At 40.8% G+C, this 22,308-nt stretch overlaps 1 protein-coding gene across 5 annotated transcripts in view; it reads right to left on the bottom strand.

Annotated features, from left to right (window-relative positions):
* Nucleotides 1-5,961: 5,961 nt before the first annotated feature.
* Nucleotides 5,962-22,308, bottom strand: part of LOC113084485 (mediator complex subunit 13L) — a 70,395-nt gene continuing 54,048 nt past the window's right edge. For 4 of the 5 annotated variants that reach the window (XM_026254853.1, XM_026254872.1, XM_026254871.1 and 1 more), the window contains exons 17-31: nt 21,296-22,179; nt 17,135-17,314; nt 16,463-16,686; nt 15,628-15,811; nt 14,535-14,778; nt 12,861-13,104; nt 12,591-12,779; nt 11,105-11,328; nt 10,877-11,019; nt 10,640-10,798; nt 10,298-10,462; nt 9,079-9,245; nt 8,834-8,995; nt 7,673-7,782; nt 5,962-7,308 (exon numbers count right to left, since the gene is read on the bottom strand). In XM_026254853.1, the coding sequence (XP_026110638.1) occupies nt 7,176-7,308; nt 7,673-7,782; nt 8,834-8,995; nt 9,079-9,245; nt 10,298-10,462; nt 10,640-10,798; nt 10,877-11,019; nt 11,105-11,328; nt 12,591-12,779; nt 12,861-13,104; nt 14,535-14,778; nt 15,628-15,811; nt 16,463-16,686; nt 17,135-17,314; nt 21,296-22,179 (3,412 nt within the window). In that variant the 3' untranslated portion in view covers nt 5,962-7,175. The remainder of the gene's footprint in view (nt 7,309-7,672; nt 7,783-8,833; nt 8,996-9,078; nt 9,246-10,297; nt 10,463-10,639; nt 10,799-10,876; nt 11,020-11,104; nt 11,329-12,590; nt 12,780-12,860; nt 13,105-14,534; nt 14,779-15,627; nt 15,812-16,462; nt 16,687-17,134; nt 17,315-21,295; nt 22,180-22,308) is intronic. The other variant, XM_026254861.1, reaches the window with a different exon arrangement.

Raw genomic sequence — 22,308 nt, 5'->3', positions numbered from 1 at the left:
AATGGCAATCAGGACGACAAACTGTTGAGGTATAAACTCACGTTTAGAAGTAAAAGATGCAGTTACAATAGATGATTGGGATGGAGGTGTAACAGACAGGGCGTTATTTGATGGTGCTCCTCCTGTTTTTTGTGCTGGGAAATTTCGCTTGTTTCCTGCAGGTTGAAAAGGACTTTGAGGCGATGTGTGAGGTGAAGTGGAGTATTGTGGACAGTTTCCTGGCGGATGCTGACCTTTACATCTCCAGCATTGGACAGTGGGTCTTTCACCTTGATGGTTAGAGGTAGGTTTTTGTGGTATAAGGGAAGTCATTGTCCGCCCTTCATAATGCAGCTGATGAAGATAGTCTTTTTCTAATTGATGTTTTACCAGTTCATCCAATGTATTTACTCTGCTGCGAAGTTGAGTGGCAAGGTATGGTTTAATGTTTTTTTAGTATCAATTTGACTAACTCATACTCCGTCAGTGAAGTTTTCCAGATCTTGCATAGAGCTCTGTAAGTGAAAGCGAATTCTCTAATGGACTCTAATGGACTCCTCTAATCTGGCCACTTCCCACCAGTCCTGTGCTGTTCCATAAAGGACAGTACGAAAAGTTGCTAGAATGTCTGTATCCTCTAAGGGGTGTAATGCCAGAAAGTCCTGACATCTAGTTAAATATAACAGAGAGTCAGTATCATCTGATGATCTGCCAAAGGTGGGGAAGGTTAGTTTCAAATGATCACTCTTGACCACAGATGTAGGGTGCAGAGGAGGTGGATGTACAGACACGGATGTGTGGAGTGTTGATGTTTCACCTTCTGCAGCAGTTGAATGAGGAGGTGATTTTCGTGTCATCGAGGGAAAGTCAGTGACTGTTTTCCCAGGAAATTTGAAGTAACTGCTTATTTCTGATTTCAGCTCTTTCAAGGAGTGCTTATGGTATTCAATTGGAAGCAACATTGACTGATTTCCTGGAACAGTTGGCCACAATCCTTTTGAGTACTGTGCTGCATTTCCTGGATGTCTTTCTGCACCTCTAGTTGCAATTGTTCCACCATAAATCGGACTTCAGAGATAATGGTGTGCTCACTTTTCTGCAGTTCTCCTGTCACCATCACCTTCATGGCTTTTGTCAGCTGATCAGTGTCCTCTTCATCATGTCATTTTTTATCAGTGATCGAGGCCTGAATTTGTTGGTGGTTGGTTTTAATCTTAGCAGTCAAGGTTTGAATCTTGGCATCATGCTGTGAAGTGGTAGTTGCAAGTTCCTAGATGAGTACTTTCAAAACTGTGTCCTGCTGTTTGAGGCAATTAAACAGGATATCCCAGTTCCCTTGTATTTGCTCTGATAATTGATACATTCCTCTGCCAGGGGTCGGGAGAAATCCAGGCAAGTCATGCTGTGTTTCTGAAGGAGGTGTAAGTTCCAGGGAAGTGCACAACTGCATGTCACTAGTCGGTGGACGAGGAGCCCTTTCTCCTGGTGGTGGAGGGGAAAATCTTACATGGGTTTTTGGAGTAAGTGGGTGTAACTGTGTAGAAGTGGCACTCAAACAGGGACATGAAACATGAAATTTGTAATCTGAAAACTTGAATATATTACTGTATCTTTTGAACTGTTTTGTTTTGGGTTTCTTTTTTCTTGTGATTATTGACATTTTTGCTCGTGAAAACTGTTTCGTTATTAGATTGGACATTTTCAATTCAGCCCACAGCATCTCAATGGGATTCAGATTTGGGCTTTGACTCAGCCATTCCAGTACTCCCTATTTCTTAGTTTTCAGCCAGTTCTTGGTGGATTTACTGGTATGTTTTGGGTCATTGTCATGTTGCAGGATCCAATTCTGCTGCAGCTTTAATATTTTAATGGATGGTTTCACATGATCCTCAAGCACCCCCTGATACACATTAGAATTCATGGTGGATTCTATGGTGGTGAGCTGGCCAGGTCCTGCTGCAGCAAAACCCCCAAACCAGGATATTTCCACCTCCATGTTTTACAGTTGGTATGAGGTTCCTTTCCTGGAATCCTGTATTTGATTTAAGCCAAACATGTCCTCTGTTTCTGTGTCCAAATAATTCAATTTTAGACCCCAAAAGTCCTGGTCTTTGTCTACATTCTCTCTGGCAAACTTCAGTCTGGCCTTTATGTTTTTTTTAGAGAGCACCTCCTTGCACACCTCCCATGAAAATTAAACTACTGTAGTCTCTTTCTGATTGTAGAGGCATGCACTTTCACATCAACAGTAGCAAGAGCCTACTGTAGGTCCTGTGATGAAATTTTAGGGTTTTTGGTGACCTCTTTTAGCATCTTGCGGTCTGCTCTTGGGGTGAACTTGCTTGGACGGCCAGGCCTGGGCATGTTGACAGTTGTTTTGAATGTCCTGCACTTGTAGACTATTTTCCGGACAGTGGAATGGCTGATTTCAAAATCTTTGGAGATCTTTTTAAATCCCTTTCCAGAATCATAAGCTTCTACAATCTTCTTTTTGATGGCCCCAGATAGCTCTATTGACCTCACAATGGTGTCCACTCTCACCTCAACAGCCAAGAGCACACCAAACCAAATGTGTGATTTAAATAGGGCAAGCCTCCTGGTAAACATTTTCTGATCATATGTACCTGATATGATTTTAGCCAATTTAAGCCAATTTAAGAGGGAATAATTGTTGGGATGTCATAGATCCTCTTCTGACTATTATTAATTCCTCATTTTCATTAGGATATGTCCCCAAAACCTTCAAACTGGCTGTTATTAAGCCTCTCATCAAAAAAACACAACTTGACCCCAAAGAACTAGTTAATTATAGACCAATCTTGAATCTCCCTTTTCAGTCCAAGATACTAGAAAAGGTGGTATCCTCACAACTATATTCCTTCTTAGAGAAAAATGGTTTATGTGAGGATTTCCAGTCAGGATTTAGACCGTATCATAGTACTGAGACTGCTCTCCTTAGAGTTACAAATCATCTGCTCTTATCATCTGATCGTGGGTGTATCTCTCTATTAGTTTTATTGGATTTTAGCGTTTGACACAATTGACCACAGCATTCTTTTGCATAGACTTGAACACTTTGTTGGCATCAGTGGAAGTGCATTAGCATGGTTTTAATCGTAATTATATGTCAGTTCGTAGCAGTGAATGAAGATGTATCATATCAATTACAAGTTCAGTATGGAGTACCTCAAGGCTCAGTACTAGAGCCGCTACTCTTCACGCTTTATATGTTACCCTTGGGATACATCATCAGGAAACATGGTGTTTGCTTTCACTGTTATGCTGATGGTACTCAGCTCTATATTTCTTCACGGCCCGGTGAAACACACCAATTTCAAAAACTAATGGAATGCATAGTTGATATAAAAAACTGGATGACGAGTAATTTCTTACTGCTAAATTCAGAAAAATAAGAGGTGTTAATTAAAGGACCTAAAAACTCCGGTTGTAATAACCTAGAACACTGTCTAAGACTTGATGGTTGCTTTGTCAATTCTTCGTCATCAGTTAGGAACCTAGGTGTGCTATTTGATCGCAATCTTTCCTTAGAAAGCCACGTTTCTAGCATTTGTAAAACTGCATTTTTCCATCTAAAAAATATATCTAAATTACGGCCTATGCTCTCAATGTCAAATGCAGAAATGTTAATCCATGCATTTATGACCTCTAGGTTAGATTATTGTAATGCTTTATTGGGTGGTTGTTCTGCATGCTTAGTAAACAAACTACAGCTAGTCCAAAATGCAGCAGCAAGAGTTCTTACTAGAACCAGGATGTATGACCATATTAGCCTGGTCTTGTCATCGCTGCACTGGCTCCCTATCAAACATCGTATAGATTTTAAAATATTGCTTATTACTAGTTATAAAGCCCTGAATGGTTTAGCACCTCAGTATTTGAATGAGCTCCTTTTACATTATACTCCTCTACGTCCGCTACGTTCTCAAAACTCAATTTGATAATACCTAGAATATCAAAATCAACTGCGGGCGGCAGATCCTTTTCCTATTTGGCGCCTAAACTCTGGAATAACCTCCCAAACATTGTTCGGGAGGCAGACACACTCTTGCAGTTTAAATCTAGATTAAAGACCCATCTCTTTAACCTAGCATACACATAACATACTAATATGCTTTTAATATTCAAATCTGTTAAAGGATTTTTAGGCTGCATTAATTAGGTAAACCGGTACCGGAAACACTTCCCATAACACCCTATGTACTTGCTACATCATTAGAAGAATGGCATCTACGCTAATATTTGTCTGTTTCTCTCTTGTTCCGAGGTCACCGTGGCCACCAGATCCAGTCTGTGTCCAGACCAGAGGATCACTGCAGTCACTCGGATCCAGTACGTATCCAGACCAGATGGTGGATCAGCACCTAGAAAGGACCTCTACTGCCCTGAAAGACAGCGGAGACCAGGACAGCTAGAGCCCAGATACAGATCCCCTGTAAAGACCTTGTCTCAGAGGACCACCAGGACAAGACCACAGGAAACAGATGATTCTTCTGCACAATCTGACTTTGCTGCAGCCTGGAATTGAACTACTGGTTTCGTCTGGTCAGAGGAGAACTGGCCCCCCAACTGAGCCTGGTTTCTCCCAAGGTTTTTTTCTCAATTCTGTCACCGATGGAATTCCGGTTCCTTGCCGCTGTCGCCTCTGGCTTGCTTAGTTGGGGTCACTTCATCTACAGCCATATGATTGACTTGATTGCAAATAAATGTACAGACACTATTTAAACTTAACAGAGATGACATAACTGAATTCAATGATGAACTGCCTTTAACTATCATTTTGCATTATTGAGACACTGTTTTCCAAATGAATGTTGTTCAGTTGCTTCGACGCAATGTATTTTGTTTAAAGTGCTATATAAATAAAGGTGACTTTGACTTTGATGTCCTTAATTTTTTCTCACCACAAATTGTTGTTTTTTTTAAAAACAGATTTTAAAGAAAGTTTTGGAAAGTCTTATTTTCTCCTGAATATCTTATTGCTTTAAATTTATATTAAATATCCATATATTTAAATATTAAATAATATTGTGTGTGAGTGTGTGTGTACAAAAATAGTGTCAATCTCAGAGGTACCACTTCATTTTAATATGTAACTGTAAAACATTAAGTTATGCATAATTACAAGCAACTTACCCTAAACCAAACTTTAACCTAATAGTACTGTAAGTAAATTTAATTAATTTTATTCATTTGTGTAATTATAATGTAACAATGTCAATTTATAGACAGTGTAACCAACTCAAATTTCATATTAGCCATTAGGACTGACCTGATCCGGGTGTTTCCCAGACTTTGGCCAGTACACTGGGATACGTGCCAACATTTCCACAACCTTATGTAGGATCACTTAATTGAGGGACGTTATGTTTGAAACATTTTCCATGATTATAAAGCCATGCGTTTGTGAGCATATTTAAGAATGATCTGAAGTGTGATACTCACAGTGGAAATCCCACATCAATATATCATCTGTTATGTATTTGATCTATATAGAAGAATAGAATGTCAGGCCAAAAATAACTAATTTTGAATCATTTCTGTGCATCTACTAAAAAGTACATGGCAGGTTTGGCTAGAATAAAAATAAAGTGTTTTCCACGCCTACGTTAGATTGCGAGTTTGCTATGAATGAGCACTTCTTTGAGATCTGTTATATCAACTCTTGAGTAGCTTTGCTTACATTTGGCACACAGTTTATGGAGCGTTAATCTGAAATATCTTTTTCTCATTAGTTCAGTCCCCTCAGCAACCATTTCTGTTTTTACAAGAGGGCAGAAATAACAGCAGAGAAAACCCAAGTAAAAAGAAAATCTGAATGTGAGTTTCCCCGAAGTTTCTCCGAAGACTTTAGTCATGTTTGGTGTGATATTAACTTTTCAAAGATGCTGCAGATGTGACAGATAACAGAGCAGAAGATCAAACAAATGAATTCGGTGAACATAAACCACAAACAGGTCAATCTTCATTTGTCAGTCATTTACTTAGAAATGTGTAAAAGATACAAATCACTGTTGAGTCACATCAGCTTGATATTTCAAATGATGATTGAGTAACAAATGCTGTCATTGGTATAGTGTCATATCTTGGCAATGCACCCGTGGCTGTACATTAATAATGTTATATATATATATATATATATATATATTCATTTATATATACTGTATATATTCATATTTTAAAAAGGCAAAAAGTAAAAAGAACTTCATAGGAGTCATGTAGAGTAAAATGAATCAAACTGACACGAAATGTACAGTTTTAAGAAATATGAAAACACACTGTTGTAAAGTGTATTTACAAAACATGCAGGAAAATACAAATCGCAGGACAAATTCTGCAACCAGCTCACTGTTGATGGACCGATTTGACATCTTAAAAAAGCAAATAGCAATAATGCATATCAGTTAAAATTGTATGCTGAGATAAGCTGAATGAACTCTATTGCCAATTTAAGTTTATTTAGCAGAAAATGCTTTATAAATATAATTTGCGCTGCAGTTTAGTTAAGTTATTAAATAAGAAAAGCACTGAAGAAATTTCACAAGAGAAAGTAAAAAGTAATGCACTGTTATTCATATAGGTTTTATAATGTGTCGTCTCTCTGGAAAGTGTTTAAGATGTAGACCGGAGCGCAGCTGCTCACTACAACAACATTATACATTCAGAAATACAATTCATCTATAAATATGGCATTTCAGCATCATTTAAAATTAGAGTTTGTTTTTCTCATCTCAAGGCTTCCATTCTGAATCTGGAAAAAAAGGCCTTGATTAAATTGATTCAAACTTTGACAAAAATAACTCTCTGTAAATTTTGCTTTTGCACGATAAACATTTTGAGTGTCAGACATTACTTATCAAGTTTATCAATTTAATGTCGGATCATGAAAGTGCCTTTTTAAGAGAACTCGTCAGAAACATGATGATGCTGAGTTGTTCTTATATGGATAAATACAGCTCATTATTACACTCTGTAGGATTTCTATGGCATGAAGTGACAGGGGAGCATTACACTGTCATCGTCAAACATTACATCCGCTTCCCTGTTTTCAGCAGTCTGTCCAGAGGTCCAGCTCATCTGAGGGCTCATGATTGGACTTGGCTGGTCATCCTGTGAAAACACCAGCTGTCCGGATCCATAAGGTACTTGCAGGAATGGCTCTGTATCCCATCGGAGATCTACAGGAGCTTGAGGATGCCGTTGTACATCTGCGTGAGGACGGTGAAATGAATGGGAAGGCAGGAGCGCCGGTCTTGAGCAGCAGGACTGCAGGTGAGCCAGGAAAGAGCGTTATACTGCTCCAGAACAAACCTGAAAGAAAACAATACAAACCTCACTCTCTGAAGACCAGAGCAAACCTTCATGATGGTCCAGGCTGGTTTATGGTCTGCAGGTTAGTGTGAAACTGATGGCGTCCAATCGGGACATGGGTGAATTAATCATTTCTATATTTTGTACATAGCATGTGGCTGTCTAAAGACTAAAGAACAAACGACTCGGACCAAGGTGAACTAAGTGATTAATACAGAGTTTACAGAAGATACAGGAAAAATAAATTATTTCATTCATTAACATCATCGATCACACATAAACTTTTCACTCTGAACACATCTCGGTACTCCTGAGTCATATAAAGGATTCATTTAACATAAATAAATAGGTTACTACTACGGACCTGAGCACATCTGAGGTGGTTTTGGAGTCCAGCGGGTGAACCCTTGAAGACGTCTTACCAGACACCAGATCATCTGTCTGAGCGATGGATATGTGATGATGCAGAGATGCCTGCAGACACAAACACATCTTAAATGATCACAGGATGAGACGTGCCACAAATTTACTTGCATTAGTCATCTGCGTTCCTATAGATTCCTGTAGAATACAACAACAGCAGATTCCCAGGAAATGCATGAACTGATAAAAGTTCTCTGGATAAAAGTGTCTTCCAGTTGCATAAATGAGCCTGTCCTCCAATAAAAAATGACCATATAGGTCGTTTGTGCAAGCATTTATTAAGACCTATATTTACGTTTTAAAGTTAAGCGCCCTCTAGGGGGCGTACAAATAATGACAGTATCGCGTTGCATCTGTCTTCATGAATTGATGTATAATGTCATTACCAATCAAAAAGCACGTTTATTTAAATGCAATGTGTGGGCGTTTTACACTGATCTCACAGTATTTCCTACATATTTTACTAGGTGGCTTATTCGTTCGAATGACCACATTTAACCCCACCCCTAAACCTAACCCTCACAGAAATAATGCTAAATTATGATTTATTGAGCATACACATTTTCGTGCACGTCTGTTCCCTGGGATAGAACCCATGACAGCATGATTACATATCAAGGTATAACGCAATAATCTACTAACTGAGCTACACGAAACGCAAACCAGAGGGCAAATAAAAGAGTACAAAACATTAATATGAAAATGACCTTTTGCCGATAGGGGCGCAATTGTAGTATACGCTCTGATGGGTTTTATTTCAGGGATTTGGACAAACAACCTATACAAGCATATTGGTTGGAGGACAGGTTGACATAAATGTAGATAGAAAAAGCAACAGATGCACATCAGAATCAATGCTCGTCCTGAAGCTCTTTCCCTATTTCATCTGCTATCAGACTCTGGTGAGAGTTTCTTCTAATTGTAGACAACTTTTTGTGGCAATGAGGATGTCAGCAACAAACTGTAAAGAAATCGATCTTATCTCTCAGTGTAAGCAGGTCCAACCAGCTGGAAACTGCAAGAGATATATGTCTGACTGATGCAAAATACACATACATCTCTGTCAGTCAGTGAGTTAATGATTGACTGCAGCGTCTCGTACCTTGAGGAAGAGCGGACACTGATGCTGTGCTTGTGGGCAGGACGCCCAGAACCAGTGCGGTAGGCTGTCAGCCGGAGCTGTGGACACGTAGTATCCCAGAGCCAGCGGCTGCTGCTTCAGCTCTTCTGGAGCGTCCCGGGACAGAAGGCGCTCACCCTGACTCTGCAAACACACCCAAACGGATTGTTTCGCACAGGCACGTCGACAGCATGACATACAAGGAACTGAGCATGCGTTGGACTCACCCGTGTGTGCTGGAAGTGTGATCCAGAGCCCAGGCAAGATGGTGATCCAGGAGACGGGACAGGGGACGTGTTGGGTGACGGATGCAGTGTCCCTGTCAGCAGCATCATGTCATCATGGCCGATGTCACTCTCCAGCTCATCGGGGAAAGGCAAGCCAAACATGTCATCTACAGAGTGGGCAGAAAGACAGATATCATCTTCGGCAGATCACATGAACTCCACAGTGCTTACATTCATTTATCATCTGGACTCTTTATTTAAAATCTATTCACTCATGAGAAGCCAGATATATCCTATATAGCAAATATCATCTGCTTGATTGTTTATTTTGTTGCAAAACGCAACTCATTATGGTAGCACTTTATTTTACAGTCCTGTTCCTCATGTACATACTAGATACTTATTATAGTAATTACAATAACTATGTAATAACTAGGTACTAACCCTGAACCTACCCCTAAACCTAAACCTAACCCTACCCCATGTAGTTACCTTGTATTACCAGAACTTTCTTAGATAAGTACACTGTAAGTATACTATAAGTACATGTAAGTACACGTACTGTAAAATAAAGTGCAACCATTATTGTCCAGCTCTAATCTGCTAAATGTGAAGAATATTAAGATGATATAAATATTAAAATTATTTTTTGTGACTTTTTTTTCTTTTCTTTTTTTGAGGGGGGGGGGGGGGGTGATATTAGTCAATATCTTTTGATATTAGTAAAAAAATGATATTAGTTTTGCACTTTAATGTTCGTCTTATTTTTTTATGCGTATGATATGTTATTACTCCTACACAATATAACAGCTTTTATTTTAAAAGGGAATCCTCTGATTTTCTAAGTAAAGCGGGTAGCGGTTTATTTTACAGTCCTATTCCACATGTACATAATTTGTACTTATTATAGTAATTACAATAACTGAGTAATAACTAGGCACTAACCCTTATACCTCATATTAATGAATACTTCTTTAAGGAAGTTCACTGTAAGTGTACTGTACGTACTGCAAAATAAAGTGCAAGCCTAAGGTGGTATGAATGATTTCAGGACTTCAGTTCATGGATTGAATGCTCAAGGTCTTTTTGTTTACTGTGATGTGAGAGTGATTTATTCTACGGCTCTTGACCATTAGAGAACACACTTGCAGTCACGTGTGCTGTGTTGCAGCAGGTGTATGGATGTACGTGTGTGTGTGTGTGTGATGTGCTGTGGTACCGGGGTTGTCTTCGGCAGGGTAAGTGCTGGGTGCCACCTGTGTGGTGGAGGAGGTGGGAAACACCAGGATGTGCGTGCAGGACGCATCCTGAGGAGTGTTGAGCTGAGACGTCTGCAGGTTGAGCGCGGTGCTGCGGCCGAACACTGAGCCCATCGTAACCGCATCTGCACACACACACAGACACACGACTGTTGGCACACAACAGGTTGCACTTTCTGACACTTTTTATGATTAGCTTATCATAATCATCATCTCCATCGAGTCAGTGCAGTGCAGCCCTATCACTGTTAAGTCTTTATGCAGGTGTCACAGAAGCAGCTCGGCACAGAACTACATTTCACCTGGCATCACCACAAAAGATCCCTGCGGCTCCATGGAAACCAGGCAGGCACTGAGAATCGAGGGCGAATCAGCAGTGGACAAACCACACACAAGACACGCCTCCCGCAGCTGACGGCTAATAGAATGCAGTGAATGCTCGCCCAGCAGCACACTCCAGTCTGGGAGAGAAAGAGAGAGAGAGAGAATAAATATTCATGAGGGTCTTTGTTGAAAATATATCGGACCCACTGACCAACCTTTCAGTTCCCCGTGGCCCAGTCTTCCCAGACGGCCAATCACGATCCTCCATTGCAATGATGTCATCTGAATAATGCCCACGCACCATTCCCATAACTTCTGGAGGCCAATTTTACGAGGAGAAAACTTGGGCCGCCGGGCTCTGCGAGTAAAGAGAGGAGGTTCTGTTTCTTTATACTGGAACTGAAAATATGGCAGGTAGATGAACTCAAATGAGCAGGTGTCACCTGTTGGGCACGTCAATGTTGATGACGCAGGTCTCCAGGAGCTCCCCCTGCTGATCTGTGCAGGACACCAGGATCCAGCGCTGGTCATGTGACAGACAGTATCCCACGAACAGCACATTACAGCGCGAGGGAGCGTCTGAACACACGTCACCCGCCTCAGACTGTTTACTGCGGGTCAGACCCAGGATGAAGGGCGGAGAATACAGACGCGTGACACTGGGGCTCTGTATCACAGGAAATATCATTACCTCAAGAGAAAACAAACACAAGACAGTAGCAAGTATACAAATGAAATGAATGTAATATACAGTTTGCAAAATATGCAATTACACTACAGTTCAGAAGTTTGGGGTGGTTAATACTTTTTATGTTTTTGAAAGTAGTCTCTTCTGATCACCAACGCTGCTTTTATTTGATCAAAAATACAGATAAAAGTGTGAAATATTATTACAGTTTAAAGTAACTGTTTTCTATGTGAATATATTATAAAATATTTTGAATTTTCAGCATCATTACTCCAGTCTCCCGTGATCCTTCAGAAATCATCCTAATATGCTGATTTGCTGTTCAAGAAACATTTCTGAAAATTATAAATGGTGAAAACAGTTGTCCTGCTTCATATTTTTGTGGAAACTGTGATACATTATATGTTTTTAGGATTCTTTGATGAGTTGAATGTTCAAAAGAAATGCATGTATTGGAAAAAAATAATAATTTGTAACATTATAAATGTCTTTACTGTCACTTTTGATATATTTATTGCATCCTTGATGAATAAAAGCATTAATGTATTTTTATTAATCTATTCTATTTTATTCAATTACTGCTAGTGTATCAGAATTTCCACTGAAGACTGATGGCTGCTAAGAATTCAGCTTAGCATCACAGGAATAAATTACATTTCAAAATACTTTAAAATAGAAAGCAGTTGTTTTAAGTTGTAAAAATATTTAGCAATATTACAGTGTTACTGTATTTTGAAACAAATAAATGAAGCCTTGGTGAGCAGAAGAGACTTCATATCAAAAACATTTGTAAAAATCTGTTTGATGATTTAAACAGCAAACACATAAGTTGGATTTAATGTAACAGAAAAGTTGTTTCAATAAAAGTACTTATAATCATGTATTTTATAAGCATTATTCAACAAGATTAATTAAATGAACTAATTGTGTTTGTTTGTCTATGTAAATATGCACTACACAAGTTTTTCTCAACCGTTCCTGAAGCCCCTTGAAAGTATTCAGTGTCGGTGGCTCCAGGGACAGGATTGAGAAACGCTGTGCTAGACAGACGCGTTTAACAAATCTTCAGCAGTGTCTCAATTTTGTTTCATCCCCTGCCCTGTGTCTCATGATTTTGTGAATAAAAGCATCAATTTAATGATTAAATGTCAATGTCAGCACCCTTTATTATGACAAGAGTGATTTTTGCATCACAACACATTACTCTAATCCAGTGCAGACACAGTATAATGAAGTGTGACCTCTGGGCTCTTGAGCGCTGACTGTACGACGGACGCTGGGCCGAATCCAGTGAGGGACCTGATGTGCGTCTGTCTGGGTAACAGACGGCGACTCTGTGAGTATGTGGAAAAAGCCAGCGATCGCAGGTGCTGCAGGTACTCAGGACTCTCTCCGCTGGCCGGCTGCAACAGATGCTGACACGGCAACACCTGCAAATCAAAGTTAACCATTGAAACGCCACTAATGATTTGTGAAAGGCACGAGTCATTAGGACCTGAATCTGTCCTGACCTGTAGCACTAGTGCAGGCTGAATGCTCTCTGGCAGCGTACTCAGCATATCTGTGTAACAGCGCAGCAGTGCTAAAAGCCACACGCTGCTCACATCCACGTCCTCCCCGCCATCTTCACTTTCTGACCCCGCCCCTGAGCACAGGAAGGGATCCACCACATAAAGCACGATGGCTGGTGGGTGGGCGTGGCTGTCTGCTGACTCCGCCCCTGTAGGAATGCCAATCCGGTCCCTCTCTGCTGAGCTACAACAACAATGACATTAATATCTAAATGCAACACTGAGTAACTAACAATAGAAGTGAATAAGTATGATAATGATTTAATAATTTGGGACATTATATACACATCTGTAAACTGTGCATCACACTATACTCTGTTCACTTGAAAAGGATTCTGCTGAACATTTAGAAAAATATACAAATGTGGGTTTTTCAACAAATTTACTGCTACTGGCCTTAAAGTGCTGCATTGTTCTAACCCTGGCACATTTTATCTAACAGAGATAATTGAGTAAATTCTGGTAGTATCACTCAGTAACCAGTCCCTCCAGAAAAACGCAGACGTTTTCTTAAAAAATGCGATGAAATCTGCGGGATATTTTTGCAATTTTATGCCATGAAATTGCGTGAACTTGCAAAAACTGCGGTTTGATGAAAAAGAGAAAAAAATGCGATTCCCCCAAAACCTTTCTCTCACTAGGCTACTATATTAATGTAAAGAGTAATTTCTTATTACTTCCTATGATAAGCAGGCATACTAAATCACAGAATATTTAAGTTGCAATCTCTTACTGCATCGTAAATTATTTTACATACTACTAATATAATTACAACTGTAAGTTTTTGGTACTGTTCTGTAACAAAAAAAGTGCAATATTTGAACTGTAAAGTTGCATCAACTTCTGAATGAAACTACAACAGTGTTAGTAGCCTAGTGATAAGGGGGTGTTGGGGGAATCACCTTTTTTTCTCTATTTCATCAAACCGCAGTTTTCACAAGTTATCGCAATATAATATGGCCCCATGTCATGTAACAAATCGGGAAACTGCTTTGCGCTTATTTTTGTTGGCAAATAAGAATGATTTGTGCGTTTCAAGTTTCACCCTGGTTTCACCGCGGGGTTTGCAGATGATGTTCACGTCACGTAATTACGTCACTTTATAAGGTTCCCATGGCAATAGGGGAAAATTGCGCTTTACTTGTGTGACGTAAACGCAAAATTTTTCAACTTTCTGCTAATATATATGTTTTATATATTAGTTTAAAAGTTTTTTCAACGAAAATACAGGGATTATGAAATCATGCTAGCCCCGCATATTTTGCTTTCTGAAATCTGTAATTTATGCGGTAAAAGAGCGGCGTATTTGAAAAAATGTGACCCCGCATAAATATGCGGCCTTTGGCGGATTATGCATTAAATCAAGCGATCGCATTTTTCTGGAGGGACTGAGTAACACTACAGGAAATATCACACCACATAGAGGTTAGGGGGGATCCAAAAAATATAATAGTAAAAGCTATGAAATAATGTGAGTATGCAGTATGCTGGTAAATATATCAGTAGTCAGTCATGGAACACACATGAATTACACCAGTTCTCACATCATGACGTTCTCAACTACTGTTAGAGACTGAAGTTGTCGGTGCTCTGTGCTGTGGAGTGGCGTCTCACCTCTCGGCGCTCTCTGCTGATGGAGTGGTGTTTGAGTCGCCCGTAACTACCTGTCCTGGTTCTGCGCCGCTGGACTGGCATATGGCACCGCAGGCGGGGTTAGGGGTGTTTCCTGAGTTGCTGTCTCCATCAGCGGATATAGGCTGTTGGGTGGATGCTGGCGGGGTGAGAGGATCAGAAGCAGGTGGAGGCTTTGGTGGGAGGAGGAGGCCACTGTCCAGAATCAGGGTGGAGAGCTGCGGCCCTGAAAAAGTGCAGTGTAACTTTAAACTACACCCTGTAGACCAACTGTTCATGTTAGGTTGCTTAGGTGTGTTTTGAAGAATGACAGCTGGTTTGAGCTGGCTTAAATTGGTCCTTAGTTGGTCATGAGCTGGTTATAACCTGGTTATAAGCTGGTAATGTGCTGGTCCTAAGGAACTAGCTCTTGCTCAGGACCAGCTCATAACCAGCTTATAACCAGCTCAGGACCAGCATGCAACACCTCATGACCAACTAAGGACCAGCTTAAACCAGCTGCCACGCTTAAAAACATACTTAACCAGCAAAAGTTTTTTTTGTTGTTGTTGTTGTTTTTTTTTAACAGGGGTGTACAGACCTGCCCCTAGAGGGCCAATTTCCATCAGATTTTAGCTCCAACCTGCCCCGAAACACCTGCCTGGAAGTTTCCAGTAATCCTGAAGGTGATGACTATTTGGTTTAGGTGTATTTAATTAGGGATAAAACTGAACTCTGTGGGACAATGGCTCCCCAGGAGCAGGATTGGATTGTAGACCTTGTAATTTTGCAAAGTTACCATGAAATTGCAGGTGAGCATACTGCATCAGACCCTAGTAGTATCATTGAGATCAGTGCTGGAATCCCGACGTTTGAACGAGTCTGAATGTAGCATGTGACATAGTGAGGACTTGGGCGGTCGTAAGAGTTAAGTTTGTTTGAGAAAAATGTTGCTCAAGGACTAACAGAAGAAGTTAATCCAAGAACACATCCTACTTGGCCAAATAATGGTCACATTTATGGCACAGAGCACTGGCACAATGACTGGTGTTTCACTCCAATGAAACAGGAACAGAATAACACGAGGGGTTCCTACCGAGTGTGTGTCTGCAGATTTGTTTGTAGAGTTTGAGTTTGTTGAGGTTTTCCTCCTGTTGTCCAGCCCAGAGCCCTGAGAGCCACTGATCATCTGTCTCCTCCTTACACTCCACTGATCCCACTGGGACAATCCCATCTCTGGACACCCGTGCTAGTGGACGGTGTTTCCCCAGTCGACACGTCTGTGTGAAAGAGGAGCAAAAGAGAGTATCTGTGTGAGAGAGTTGACAGACCTCATTAAATCTGTTGATGGACACAGTTTGCTTCTACTGCATGGAGGTATTTGATTGGACAACAATTTGTAATTTGAGTGCAAGGTAAGACCTTAGCATTTTTTGTTTTCCCAAAGGAAAGGGTTTGTCAACTTTTAGGAGTACACTCACATTAAGAGGACCTATATGATAAAACCAAAAGTAGCATACATTTTTGCAACACATGTTTTGTGTACCTAAAGATTTATGCATTTGAGAATTTTGTTCAGTCGCAGCAACTTTTCTTTTAAACTCAGGACATATCTGAATTATTCTTCACCTGCTTTATGAGATAACTGCATAACGGAACATAGATTAGGGAACACTAATCCAGCTCCTGGAGGGCCACTGTCCCGCAAAGTTTAGCACCAACCCAAATTAAACACACCTGAACCAACTAATCAAGGTCTTCAGGATTATTAAATACATCCAGGCAGATATGCTGGTTAAGTCAAACTCTGCATGGGAGTGGACACCCCTGACATGGATGAAACAAAAAGTGCCTCTAATTGAAGAATCACTCATTTACATAAGGAAGATACGTGCCTAGCAGGATACAACATGCCAGTGATAATGATATACCTCATAGACAGCACTGAGCTCATGGAAGAACGCTTTGGCACTGCTGAGCAGGGCGTCATAATTAGGACACAGTACCAGGAAGGCCACATCCCTCTGACCTCCATATGGCTCCAGCAGAAACTTCTCCCAGAAGGGGAGTGCAAGCGGAGACAGAGACAGAAAATCTCGATCATATCCCAGTAGCACGCTGGGGATCGGCAAAGGCTCTGGGGATTCCTCCGAACCTGACCATTGGAAACAGATGCTTAGTTGCAACACGATTTCAAGATCAGAGTGAAAAAATATATTTTTTAATAACAATTATGAATACAAGTACCATATTTTCCGGACTATAAGTCACACTTTTTTTCATAGTTTGGCTGGTCCTGCGACTTATAGTCAGGTGCGACTTATTTATCAAATTAATTTGACATGAACCAAGATAAATGAACCAAGAGAAAACATTACCGTCTACAGCCACGAGAGGGCGCTCTCTCACGGCTGGAGACGGTAATGTTTTCTCTTGGCTCTTGGTTCTAAATAAATGCGACTTATAGTCCAGTGCGACTTATATATATTTTTTTCCTCATCGTGACGTATTTTTGGACTGATGCGACTTATACTCCGGTGCGACTTATAGTCCGAAAAATACGGTAATGAAGATCTTTCGTGTTATGATGAGTATAGTCTCACCATAAGAACCCCGTCCAGCCATCTTGTGGAACTGCTGCCATGTGAGAGGACCCTGAACATGCTGGATATTCTCCCAACTCCTGCCTGACCTCTTCTTCTGGATCGCATCCTGCAGGAATGGCTGGAGGGACAGCAGCATCCGTACCACATCCTGAGAGGACAGCTTGCTGATGTCCAACACTGAGGAAATGCAATAATATGCATAAGATGCATCAATAAGAACACACTTCGATAAACTCGACGCAATAATGATGGAGTGTTCCGAGCGGTTACCAGGTCATTTCTTGCAGGGTTCGAAATGAGGGAGTTCTGGGTCCCTAATGACTCCTTAAGTCTAGTGACGTTTTGTATTTATAACAGTAATTAATTTATTTCCAAGCGCGAGGCAGCAATCAGGGCAGCTATTAGCTAAATGTGAGTTCAGCATCACAGATTGTTGTTGTGGTGCTCCCGCAGACACGTACTAGATGAACACGGCAAAACGAGACATTACAAAGAGTAAAATCCTGAATGAAAATCCTGTAAGTGCTTCGATTGTGTTTATATCTCCATAATTGCTTATAGTAAAATATTAGGAGTTCGAGTTCATATATCAAAAGTTGCATTAACTAGATACCCAGTGTAAGGATTAGAAGAGTGCGTTTGTCAACGTTTCATGCTAGCTGTAACTTTGTGTATGAAGCCAAATGATCTGCCAGCTAACAGCAGAATGAGCAGCTAGACTAGTTATTCAAAGCTAGCTTAACAACCTACTTGTCAAGTCAGTGATTACGAAAGATAACCAGGACTTAATTCAAGTCTGTGAGTTGATTAAAGTGAATGTGATTTGAGCATGACTGTACATGAGAGCTTGGTAAAGAAGCTAATATTATTTTTCTCTATTTGGAATCCTGAACATGTAGAGAAAAAGAGGAAAAACAAAGATCACCGACTTTTTTCAAGGGTAAATTGTGCTTATGTGATAACATGGCTGTTGTTGGGGGAAACTGTAGATATCAGGGATGCAAAAACAGCGCGCTTTAAGAAGAGACGGACTATGCTCATAAACCTTGCGAGTGGTACACAAAAGAACATGGAACAATACATTTATTGATCTGTGTTAATGTTAGTTAATAAAAAGACAATCATTCCGTGTTTGTTCATGTTTTTGTTGCTGTTACGTGACGTAGCGGTGTGATGACATCTAGTGGGCTGATGACATCATCGTTTCACAAAATGTACGGATTCGCCGTCCAGACGAAAACGCATTGACAGCGTTCTCAAATGTATCCACTCTGGGACCCTGTTTCAAAAAGCATTTGCTTTGATGTTCTTGAATATGCCATGTGTTTAACACAGTCAGGTTCGAATGTGAGTGCAAAAATCCATTAAAACTCTAGCAGACGTTTTCAGAGCCAACACTTGTGCTTGTGCTATTGCCTTGTGGACAAGTGAGAAATTTTAAATAAAGCAACATGGTACAGTATTGTTCAAAATAATAGCAGTACAATGTGACTAACCAGAATAATCAAGGTTTTTAGTATATTTTTTATTGCTACGTGGCAAACAAGTTACCAGTAGGTTCAGTAGATTGTCAGAAAACAAACAAGACCCAGCATTCATGATATGCACGCTCTTAAGGCTGTGCAATTGGGCAATTAGTTGAAAGGGGTGTGTTCAAAAAAATAGCAGTGTCTACCTTTGACTGTACAAACTCAAAACTATTTTGTACAAACATTTTTTTTTTCTGGGATTTAGCAATCCTGTGAATCACTAAACTAATATTTAGTTGTATGACCACAGTTTTTTAAAACTGCTTGACATCTGGGTGGCATGGAGTCAACCAACTTGTGGCACCTCTCAGCTGTTATTCCACTCCATGATTCTTTAACAACATTCCACAATTCATTCACATTTCTTGGTTTTGCTTCAGAAACAGCATTTTTGATATCACCCCACAAGTTCTCAATTGGATTAAGGTCTGGAGATTGGGCTGGCCACTCCATAACATTAATTTTGTTGGTTTGGAACCAAGACTTTGCCCGTTTACTAGTGTGTTTTGGGTCATTGTCTTGTTGAAACAACCATTTCAAGGGCATGTCCTCTTCAGCATAGGGCAACATGACCTCTTCAAGTATTTTAACATATGCAAACTGATCCATGATCCCTGGTATGCGATAAATAGGCCCAACACCATAGTAGGAGAAACATGCCCATATCATGATGCTTGCACCTCCATGCTTCACTGTCTTCACTGTGTACTGTGGCTTGAATTCAGAGTTTGGGGGTCGTCTCACAAACTGCCTGTGGCCCTTGGACCCAAAAAGAACAATTTTACTCTCATCAGTCCACAAAATGTTCCTCCATTTCTCTTTAGGCAAATTGTAACCTCTTCTGCACATGCCTTTTTTTTAACAGAGGGACTTTCGAGGGAATTCTTGAAAATAGATTAGCTTCACACAGACGTCTTCTAACTGTCACAGTACTTACAGGTAACTCCAGACTGTCTTTGATCATCCTGGAGGTGATCATTGGCTGAGCCTTTGCCATTCTGGTTATTCTTCTATCCATTTTGATGGTTGTCTTCCGTTTTCTTCCACGTCTCTCTGGTTTTGCTCTCCATTTTAAGGCATTGGAGATCATTTTAGCTGAACAGCCTATCATTTTTTGCACCTCTTTATAGGTTTTCCCCTCTCTAATCAACTTTTTAATCAAAGTACGCTGTTCTTCTGAACAATGTCTTGAACGACCCATTTTCCTCAGCTTTCAAATGCATGTTCAACAAGTGTTGGCTTCATCCTTAAATAGGGGCCACCTGATTCACACCTGTTTCTTCACAAAATTGATGACCTCAGTGATTGAATGCCAAACTGCTATTTTTTTGAACACACCCCTTTCAACTAATTCAACTAATTGCCCAATTGCACAGCCTTAAGAGCGTGCATATCATGAATGCTGGGTCTCATTTGTTTTCTGAGAATCTACTGAACCTACTGGTAACTTGTTTGCCACGTAGCAATAAAAAAATATACGAAAAACCTTGATTATTCTGGTTAGTCACATTGTACTGCTATTATTTTGAACAATACTGTAAATAGATGAAAATGACTTGATTTTACTTTCAATTCCTTTTACATTCTCCAAGTTATTAACATTTTTCATAACTCCATGTAGGACATTTCTGTACATAAATGCAAGCACTGTAGCAGTAGTAATTCAATATTTAGAAAATGTTCTGTTGTACTTTTGATAAGTACTTTTAAAAACAAGTACTTCAGTACTTTTACTTAAGTAGACATCTGACTGTAGTACTTTTACTTGTCCTTGAGTCAAATTTTGCAAGGGGTATCTGTACTTTTACTCAAGTAATGAAGCTGTGTACTCTGTCCACCTCTGGTACTTTGTTTATTATTTTCTATGCAGAGGCACTAGGCCTACTCTACAAAATTACCCCAATCATCCTAGAACTTTACAAAAAGAGCTACTCAAATCATCAGGTGAAATTGTTTTCAGGAAGAAGAGGAAGGAGTAGTAAAGCAAGAAGTGTGTGATAGTTTGTCAGAATTTCATTTTACTCTATGTGCCTACAGGGGTGGCAGGGGTTGGTGGCGATGTTAGTGTCTAGATATTTGCAGCGGGGCAAGGGAAAACATCCCAAGACCATTATCCCATTTTCAACGTTGGTCCATATAATTTTGCCTGCAGTATATAGTGTAGCAAGGTAGTCTTCAGAACCTTTAATAATTAAATTTTAGGGGACCCCCCCAAGAGTCCTAAGTCATTTCGAACCCTGATTTATTGTCTGGTTGCCATTGTGTTTTGAGACTTTTGAGCAAGGATGGGTCATTCGAATCCCGGAAGGTGACTGGCTTGCAGAGTTCAGCTCCAATCCTACAGGAACACACCTCTGCTTGCAATTTTCAAGCAATCCTGAAGAGTTTGGCTGAATAGGACTGGAGTTACCCATCCCTGTGCTAGAGAACTTTGAGTGGTTGCCAGAGCATTGAAATACAGGTGATAAGTTTTAAAGTGGTAGTTAAGATGTTGCTGTTATATGTTTTTTAGTTGCACTACTATGCAACTGATTTGGTTTTCAAAGGTATTCTGAATAATGGTTTTAAGTCAAGCATAATGTTCTGGTCTCTAGATATGGATTGAGTCCTGCCTTTTAATGAGTCTTACCATTAGTCTGTGGCCAGGTGTGCAGTGCACTGCTCCTCACTGTAGCCTGTTCCACCTTTCCTCCAGCTGAGTTGTCCACATACTGCAGTCCCTGCATCAATGCATTATAACACTCCACACACGCATCACTGCTGTCCACCCACAGCCTGTCTGCTGCCCAGCTCTGCAATAGTGCCCCCTGGCGGCCGTGACAGGAACAGCTGGGTGATTTGTGCAGGGAGGTCAAGGATGTGATTGGCTGAGAGCACTGCTCTTGTAACAGAGCCATCACTGAGGCAGGCGTCTGTTGCTCCTCAGCTCTTCGGCCGGTAGGGTCTCGTCTACACAGTGCCAGTCTCCTCTCTGCCGCCTGGCCCGCCTCAGAGCCACGGCCAAATATGTCCAGCTCATCCTCCAGGAAGAGGCCTGCCCCGTGCGCCAGCCTTCGGTTTACAATCGCGCTGAAGCCGCACATGCAACGGTATTGGTCCTCACAGGTGGAGTCTGGGATATAGACACCAACATCTGCCCCTTTAACATTCATGTTACAGGCACAGATGCAGCAGCTGTCAAAGTTGCGGTCTTTGAAAATATCCAGGACTGAATCGGACAGCAGCAGTGTAACATAGAGACTGTGCGCCTCAGGCAGCAGTGGTCCCGATACAGATGGCTCGACTGAGCTGAGTGGCACGCTGGTGGAGGGGGTTGATGCTGGTGAGCTGAGTTCAGTGCCGTCCTGCCTGACGGAGCCCTGGCCACTGGCTGCACCCATGCCACGTGGGGTTCGAGGGGTCGGCACAGAGAAGCGAGAGGCGGACGGGGAGGGTAGGATGCCTGTGGCAGTTCCAGTGAAGGCAGCACTCATGGTCATGGAGGCGTAGTCCTGCTCCAGAAGAGCACTGCTGCTGAAGAACATTCATGTGAGAAACTTTCACTGCAATGGCCAAATGTATTTTGCAAAAATCCCCACCAACAAAGTTCATAATAACCTTGAAGTACATAAACATCTTTAAAATTAAATACCAAGATAATTT

This window comes from Carassius auratus, chromosome 5, assembly GCF_003368295.1.
Source record: "Carassius auratus strain Wakin chromosome 5, ASM336829v1, whole genome shotgun sequence".
NCBI lineage: Eukaryota > Metazoa > Chordata > Actinopteri > Cypriniformes > Cyprinidae > Carassius > Carassius auratus.
Note: the sequence above shows the minus strand (reverse complement) of the source record. Positions and strands in the feature narration are given on the sequence as shown.